An 8,946-nucleotide genomic window follows, 5' to 3' on the forward strand; every position below is an offset into this window, starting at 1 on the left:
AGATGACGTGCCTACTGCTCCGTTCATATGCACCTTTAGTTTGACCTATCCTCTACACAGAGCTGCAGTAGCACCAGCCTCCTTATAATCTACTAAAATAATGATTTCAGAAAACTTCAGAATAAATCAAGATGTAACATTTATTTGTCAGGTAAAAATGTATCATGCCAATTACACAAGTAAATGATTAAAAGCCAATTCAGAAATAATAAATACATGACATCAATTACTCAAAGATGACTCTAAAAGTAAGCAATGCATTCCTGACAGAGACATGCAGTGGTGTGTGAGTGTTTTCCAATGGGAAAACACTGAAACAGCACTGTATGGGGGTTGTTCCTGGTTACAGGCTCCCCCAGACTGCTCTGTCACCTACCCTTAATACCCAGACCAGAACAAAAGGGTTGTACCAATATTTTGATGAAAATGAAAACATGAAAAGGAAACAGGACAATGTCCTGTGTGATCTTCTTTGCGATCTTGTGTCCAGGGTGCGTTTTATTGCTTTATTGCAGGGTGTGTTTTGTCTTAGCAGGAAAATCAGTTCTTACAAAATCATACAATTCAACGACAGAACTCACCCTTGATCAGTGTCAGCTTCACCTCGGTCAAATGATGTCACTTCCGCTGAGTCACACCCTTAAAGGTTTATTGCATATACATTTTATGTAGAGTTTTATGTAAACGCGACAGGACTGACCGAAAACATGGGGACAGTTGTAAAATAGTATTTATTTGAAAAATGTATGTATAATTTCATGTTTTTAATCAATTGATGTGAATGATAAGAACTTAAACTTGTTATTGATGGAGTTTTTTTTTTTTTTTTTTTTTTTTTTAAATAACAGTTTTTAGCATGACAAAAATATGAAAGCTGTAGCTCCAATTTGGCTGAGGACAAGGACTCAATTTTCAAAAGTGGTTATAATAAAGAAAAAATATTTGAGAACCTAATGAATGACATATTCCTTTACAGAACAGCTCACAGAAGTCAATCAGTCAGTTTTAGACATTTTTGGATAAAAATACTTTTTTATTCACTGTAACAATTCAAGGACAGTTAATGTACGTTTCTGGTAGAATATATCACTGAATGTCTCACAGCAAACAAACTAAATATTACAAAATGGTTTAAGGATTAAGAAATGTTATTTGGTTTAAGGATTAAGAAATGTTATTTGTTTTAAGGTTTTAAAGTGTAGTCATGTTTAGCATCATGTAATAATCTTCCGAAATGAATTTGCAGCAGAAGTCACAAACAGAAATGTTATTAGTTCTTACTAAGTAAATGAGTAAACTGCATTTAATAAAATATATTTAATAAAAGCGACCGAAAAGGTAATTGATAAGACAGTTAAATACAATGGAGTCAAAACATTAATGCCACGATTTTAATATGCATAAACAGGAATATGAACAAATTAGTACATCGGTGAATGGGTTCATGTAAATAATTAAAGTTTTAGTGCAGTCAATACGTAAATATTTTATGTTTTAGTGCTATATGCCAATTTTATACGTTTCTGTGTGTATAGAAACATAAGTAAATGTACGTGTGGTAGAATTACACTTTAGGTAAAATATACACTTAGTCTCATGAGATCATGTTATAGAAAATGTATCACATTCAAAGAATCTAAATGCATCAATAACTGTATGTGATTTTTGTCAGTAGCTTTAATTTTCCTCCAATCTATCATTGGCAATATAAAAAATCTGTTCAATTGCCTTTAGTATCAGAGCATCAATGTCATCCTCTGTGTCAGTCTCATCATGGTAGTTCTTCACTGGGAAGATGTTTGACATTGGCACACCAATTGTGTTACTGCACAACACCATCTGGACAGGAACAGAATGTTAGGTCAGAAAATTAGATGTGGCTATTAGACAAAATCAGATCAACATGGACAATATGTACTTGCAATATGTAAAATTGAAATGATATCACATTACCTTCTCTTTGATCTTCTTGCTTGTGAAGATCTTCCTTAGATCCTTGTTGACCAGCGGACATGCATCATCCACTTTGGTCAGGACAATCACTTGAGGAATCCCTACAGCAAATGCAGAGGCAATGTAAAGGTTCTAAAACAAGTTTTTTTCCCTCAATAAAATTGAGCACTATTGTGGCAGTTTGTTGTACATATCTACATAATGGCCCACATACATTATCTGGGTCTATAAATAATTAAGCTAAGTTAAGCCTTGCGACATGCCCTGTTTGCAGTTGGCATTAAAATGTAGCCTGTGTCTGGATTTTGTCTATCTATGCATTGAAAGAAACAGACAAACTCAAACCACTTTATGCCCACTTCACTCTCATGTAATGTAATGTAATGTAATGTAATGTAATGTAATGTAATATATGTGAACTCATGAATTGAAATCATAATCAAACATTCAGGGGTCAGATTTACCCTTCTCACTGATTCTCTTGCGGATGATCTTCAACTTGTCATTAAATTTTTCATTTGTTAATTGGACTGTATTTGCGTCTATGACATACACCAGGCAGGAAGCCTGATCGGAGAGGGTAGGGTCACTGATGTAATGTTGATCCTTATGAGTGAGTGCCTGGTCCTTATTGAACTAAGATTGGAAATTCAGCAAAATATGTTAAACATCCAACCTATTGCACACACACAAACTGTATGTTGAAATGTTATTATCACAATATAGGGGTTTATTACTTTATAGCCGTCCTTCACATGGCCAAACACAGCATTGATGATGTCATCTGGTTGTGACCCTTCAAATGCATTAGCTTCTAAGCCCATTATGTCCTTGAAGACGAAGGGCAAAGATTTTTTCCCACTTTTGATGGTGAATCCTTTGAGCTATGAATACCAAATATATAGAAACACAAATATGTGTGAGCAATTTCCAAGAAATCCTCATTCAATTAGCTAAAATAAAATAAAATAAACATGCAACTACTGTATAATTGACAAATACCTACATTTTGTGTGAAAGTACCACTGCCATCATTAGCTACATTCACTAGTGCTCTAGAGGTGATCCGTCCTTGAAAGGCATTATTGATGGAGTTAATAAAGCTGGACTTTCCTGCTCCAACTTGTCCAGCTACCAGAATCTTGATGTCCTTTACATCTGGATTATCCAGAGTGAAGTTTTCTAGCTTCTCTTTCAGAGCTTTTTTCTGACTATCAAAACAAAATACAATTCAGTGCACAAAGGAAACTGGGCATCATAGGTCCCCAATTTATGTTTCTGCCGGTGGGTACCCTGTGCCCACACTCCATATACCCCTACCACAGAAGCGGCCTCAAATAAACTATAAAAAAGGTGAAGATAATCGTGTCTGAAAGCTGCAATTGATTTTTTATTGGTTAAAATCAATGGAGAATATCTTGGGTGCTCGGGGGCATAATATTTCTAGTAGGTATAGGCTATCGCATTTGGTGCTTTATAAAACATTTTAAAAAAATTGAAAAAATATTTTCTTTTGGAATTTTATTTACATTATGTTTGCCTTTTTATTTGAATGAGTCAATATTTTTTGCTGAAAATAAGTACTATCCATGATGTAATATTCTTAGAAAATAATCAACATCATGAATGACATATAGTCTAGGATACTAAACAACCAACTTACTCCCAATCAAATTTTCTCCATGGTTTGTCATGTTCTAGGAGAAAAAACATACATCATATCAGTTACTTTGGTGTATGTTAAGCTCCCCATCAAATATCAATGCAGGCAGCTCATGTAAATGTTGTACTGTATATCTGTAATTAAATTATCCTCTTACCTGGGTTTGGCAGTGCTGGAAAGTTTTGCACAGCTGCAAATCTTGTATGCACAGGTTCAGGTGCAGACCTTAATTCTGTTGATTCTGATGATCCCATCTTTGTTTTTATGTTGTTTTTCTCCTAAAGCATGAATACCCATATCAGCAATATCTCCTTAAAATTAAGGGCAAAGACAAAGCAAATTGTTTCTCACTCACCGCAGCTCTGAAGACCAGTGTCGAGGCCAGTGTAAAAATTCCAGTTTTATACTTTTTTTGGTTTTTGGTTTTTGTTTCAGTTTGAATCTTTGTCTCACATGCATATGCAAATGAGGTATCACACACCACAATGTACACTTACAGTACATACACACACACACACACACACACACGCACGCACACACACACACACAGTAGTAGAAACAAGTAACTTCAGAAACTCAGTACAATAAAGACAGTAATAAAAGGACAGGGAATTGTATGGCATAAATGTTTGATTTGTTTGAGTGTAGCCATTCCTGCATCACTTTGAATACATACTCATTTGATAACTAATTTGAATGTATTATTCTTTGGTAAGTTTGGTATTTTGAGAGCTAATCTCATGAACTGCAGGAAAGTGCAAAATCAAGTTAGATTTAGCAACAATAGGAAAAATTTGTAACATTTAAAACTGTTAGAAAATTCTTTTGTTTTGCTAAGGTATTTTTGTTGCATTTTGCAGTTCCATTGACTGTGTACTTATATTTGCATAAAGGTGGTAGAACCCCCAAAAATATACATTTTAGTTTTACACTTACTTAAACTAATTTCATCTATGAAATAATAGCCTTTACTTCCAAATGACTTTCAGTTTCTATTTCTAGGAAATGCAGCCTGTTCTTATGAACATGCTATGAACAGTTTCTGTTTTCTATTTTTTGAAGTGGTATTGGACTAAAAGGGTGTGTGTGGTTCACATGAAGAACCTTTAATCTCATTATTTCATCTGACTCCATAAATGAAAGGGTTTTAAATGATATCTGTGCATCATTAAATGTGAGCGAATGTTTGACTATTCTTTTTTACTCTTTACTAAAAAATAATGTCAAAGCCAGATAGAATAAAATCAAATGTTTACAATTTATTATGTCAGGTAAATGTATCATGCCAATTTCATAATCAATTCAGAGATAATCAATACAATAACATCAAATGAGTAAAAGATAAACCCGACATTCCAACATCCACTCTGCATCACAGGCTAATTTTGAGTTACAAAACGCTCCGAGCCTCTTTCAGCATCTCCCTAAATACTCAGACCAAGGTAGAAACCTCTTTTCAAATGTAAATCTGAGTTCACAGTGGGAATTTGATTTACATGGAAGCATTTGCTAACAATGGGAATTTACATTCAGAGTTTATCACAAAGTTTACTTTTGGGAGCAGGAGGTCATTTGCCTGAAAGACACACCCTCCTGTGTGCAAGATATTTCTAAACTCTTAAGAACTTTACCTTTTGGTTTTACTTCTTTGGGAATGAGACCCGTGTACCAGTCACACTGAGACATTTTAAATTATATCAAACATGTATAAAACTGTATGATAATTGTCATTGTATAAACATATAGATTTTGGGTAAATTTCAGGTGATCTTAGCATTTGAGAGAAGGGATGGGGGAAGTGAGAAAGACATGTAGATTAGATTGATTCTGAGGTGAGACTTGCGTCTCGAATGGTGCACAAGAGTGAGTTCAAAGGTTAATTTCCTTTGTTCTCTCAGAGAGTAGCCCTCTCTTCCAGTTTTTCCAGTCAACACACACACAAAAAGCTTGGTTTTCAACTAAAAGTGTCACAGATCACTATTACAGCTATTATTAAAGGAACACTCCACCGTTTTTTTGAAATAGGGCTTATTCACCTTCTTTCCTACATTTAGATAGGTGGGCAAATGCATTTTTGTCTCAGTGCATGCATTGTTTTAGTTTGACAGGGTCAGCGCGAGCTTAGCTTAGCTTAATGAATGGAATCCTTTGTTGCCAGCTAGCATGTCCTGAGTAAAAGTGAACAAAAAAACCCACCTAATTACTTCTTGCGGCCTGCATATTCACAACGAGTACAAATAGCGATGCAGATTAACACTAGGCGATTTCCTAGGCAGATATTGACTTGGGACTATAGGGTGAAGCCCAGGCGAAGCACTGCTACTTTGGCGCAGAGATATCACACAACACATGAAATCCCCCAACTTCCGTCAACATACCGGCATGAATAGTAGCTGGCTATTTTTCCTACAGTACATGAATGCCGATGAACATGGCTGATTTTGTGAGAGACGAAAAGGGTGACTTCTCAGACAGTCAAGATCAAGAACCATACCTCTATGAACCAGAGTTTTCAGAAAGACAGGAGGAGGAGGTTGCAATCGCTCAACAGCCTGAGGACGTGAGTATGAGAGCCAACACGAACTGGTGGTGTGAATGTAGTACTCGATTTTTTTTTCCGGTGTGATATAGTGAACTGGAAAAAACGCCCCACGCCGAATGGACCAAATGAATAGCTGTCCACAGAGTAAGTGATTATTTTAAACATGACGCATGTATAGATCGACCCATATTATACTGTATTCACAAGTTGTGGGATTTCATGTGTTGCGTGATATCTTTGCCCCCAAGTAGCGGTGCTTCACCTGTGCTTTCCCCTAATGTAGTCCCATGTCAATATCTGCCTAGGAAATCACCTAGTGTTAATCTGCATCGCTATTTGTACTCGTTGTGAATACGCAGACCACAAGAAGTAATTAGCACGTCCTTTTACTCAGGACATGCTAGCTGGTGTGAATGAATTTTAATTAATCAACTATAATTAATCAACTAACATTTGTTTTTCTTGCAGGAACAACATTCATATGCTTTTAATGTTTCCAAACTCTTTGGGGAAAAACTTGTGACTGAGTGGAAGTGTCTATGGGTAAAAATAACAGTTTTGGTGAAACTAGACAGTCTGTTAGAACAAATTAAGTCATCATTAAAACCTTGTGATAAGTAATCACAAGATCAGAGTTTGCTTTACCTAGTAACAGAGGGGTTTGCATATGAAGAACCAATCAAATAGTGGGGAAATTATGTAATTCAACCTGAAATTTATGCCATACCTCTATACTATAAAAACTGTTGTATATGTATTTTTCGGTGGGATTCTCAATGGAATTTGTCTGAGATCCTCCGGCCTTGCTTCTTGGGAGAGATTCCCTGAGAACTGCGCGGGAAGATCTCCTGGCCATGATTAAAGCATTTAAAGGACATTTGCAGGTCTGTTTGTCAATTTATTCCTGCACAGGAAGCTAGTTTAGGAAGTAAGTTAGTTTAGGGGAACAAATTAATACTGAGTTTAGGGAAAAATCTACCCAAGTGGGGACGTCGATTTGGAGACGAGACCCAGGTAGTTAGACTAGGTGAGATACCCAAGTGGGGATGTCGCCAGGAGACGAGACCCAGGTACAGAGTTGGGTGTCCATTTGGAGACACCCCAGATAGTTAGATTGAAAGGGTTAGTTCACCCAAAAATGAAAATTCTGTCAGTAATTACTCACCCTCATGTTGTTCCAACCGCGTAAGACCTTCGTTCATCTTCGGAACACAAATTAAGATATTTTTGATGAAATCTGAGCGTTGTCTAACTCCTCTATAGGCTGCTATGTGACCGAAACTTGCTGGCCCAGAAAAGTTATTAAAGAGATCGTTAATATAGTCCAAGTGACTCCAGTGGCTCAATCTTAAGTATATCAAGCGACGAGAATACTTTTTGTGCGCAAAAACAAACAAAAATAACGACTTTATTCCACTTTTCATTTCCTTCTCTCTGGACCTCTAGTTGGTTCGCGTAGTGTTTTTGCGCAGCGCGTCTGTGTTACACGTCACCACGTAGGCTCACTATTGGCCGACGCCAGTCATGTGTGTGATGCGTGATGACGTGCAACACAGATGCGCAGCGCAAAAACACTACGAGGCCCAGAGAGAAGGAAATGAAAAGTGGAATAAAGTCGCTATTTTTGTTTGTTTTTGCGCACAAAAAGTATTCTCGTCGCTTTATATACTTAAGATTGAGCCACTGGAGTCACTTGGACTATATTAACGATCTCTTTAATAACTTTTCTGGGCCAGCAAGTTTCGGTCACATAGCAGCCTATAGAGGAGTTAGACAACGCTCAGATTTCATCAAAAATATCTTAATTTGTGTTCCGAAGATGAACGAAGGTCTTACGCGGTTGGAACAACATGAGGGTGAGTAATTACTGACAGAATTTTCATTTTTGGGTGAACTAACCCTTTAAGGAAAAAAATCTACCAAACTGGCAACAAAGGATTCCATTCATTAAGCTAAGCTCACGCTGATCCTGTCAAACTAAAACAATGCATGCACTGATACAAAAATGCATTTGCCCACCTATCTAAATGTAGGAAAGAAGGGGAATAAGCCCTATTTCAAAAAAAACGGTGGAGTGTTCCTTTAACACATGTTTGCAGAATATTTACCCAGAATCTCAAAACTGTAAAAACAAAACCACAAACACAAACTGCAAAACTCTACAAATCTCTAGCAAAAGCAAACACTGCATTTAAAACTCTTTTATCATTCTCCAAAAAGTTTTTAGGCTGAAAATGGCAAACACATCATATGAATGAGATCTGTCAACCAACCAGTGGTGGCTCGTCGGAGGGGGAGGCAGGGGAGGCACAGCCTACCCAATATTTTGGAGGCAAATCCATAGTGGGTGTTCTGAAATATTCAGTGTCTGAGATTTTCAGTGACCCCCAGCTGCACTCGAAAACATAGGCAGCTGACTTGTTGCCTCGCTGCCCTATCAGGCTTTGCAGGCAGCGTTTGCACACAAGGCTCCTCATGAAACTGATTTTAGACGGACTTCTAAGGCAGCGTAATGGTTTAATGATCTACATCAAAATAGATAGAGCTTGGGTGAAAACTATCAGTGAATATTTAATGATTACAATAGTAATTTCTCACTAGAAATGACATCATAAGTGGAAAACACTGATCAAAAATGTACATTTACACACAAGCTGATGACCAGGCCAGGCGCAACTTTCAGACGCCATCTTTATTTTTCTAGCTCAACTGTCACAGAATGGAAAGGATACAAATGCTGTCTTTAAAAATTGATCAGATGGAGGTATCTCAGGAGTCAGGAAGTGAA

The 8,946-nt window shown here is 36.9% G+C and overlaps 1 protein-coding gene across 1 annotated transcript; it reads right to left on the reverse strand.

The window, feature by feature from the left end:
• Positions 1–1,017: 1,017 nt before the first annotated feature.
• On the reverse strand, positions 1,018–4,164 carry LOC311286043 (interferon-induced protein 44-like). The gene is made up of 8 exons (XM_084402067.1): positions 3,972–4,164; positions 3,774–3,894; positions 3,617–3,650; positions 2,960–3,164; positions 2,691–2,837; positions 2,418–2,589; positions 1,954–2,054; positions 1,018–1,839 (listed from the first exon to the last, which is right to left on the reverse strand). The coding sequence occupies exons 2-8, from the start codon at positions 3,868–3,870 to the stop codon at positions 1,678–1,680; spliced, it is 918 nt and encodes a 305-aa protein (XP_084258193.1). The 5' UTR covers positions 3,871–3,894; positions 3,972–4,164; the 3' UTR covers positions 1,018–1,677.
• Positions 4,165–8,946: the final 4,782 nt, after the last annotated feature.

This window comes from Rutilus rutilus, assembly GCF_951802725.1.
Source record: "Rutilus rutilus genome assembly, chromosome: 2".
In the NCBI taxonomy this organism is placed as follows: Eukaryota; Metazoa; Chordata; class Actinopteri; order Cypriniformes; family Leuciscidae; genus Rutilus; species Rutilus rutilus.

What these genes read in the sequence shown, in the direction of transcription:
- LOC311286043 (XM_084402067.1), bottom strand. Translation starts at nt 3,870, where the DNA reads ATGGGATCATCAGAATCAACAGAATTAAGGTCTGCACCTGAACCTGTG. An exon ending in TCCAGCACTGCCAAACCCAG is followed by an intron (nt 3,651 to 3,773) that starts GTAAGAGGATAA and finishes TTTTTCTCCTAG; the next exon opens with AACATGACAAACCATGGAGA. An exon ending in CAAGAGAATCAGTGAGAAGG is followed by an intron (nt 2,055 to 2,417) that starts GTAAATCTGACC and finishes CATTTGCTGTAG; the next exon opens with GGATTCCTCAAGTGATTGTC.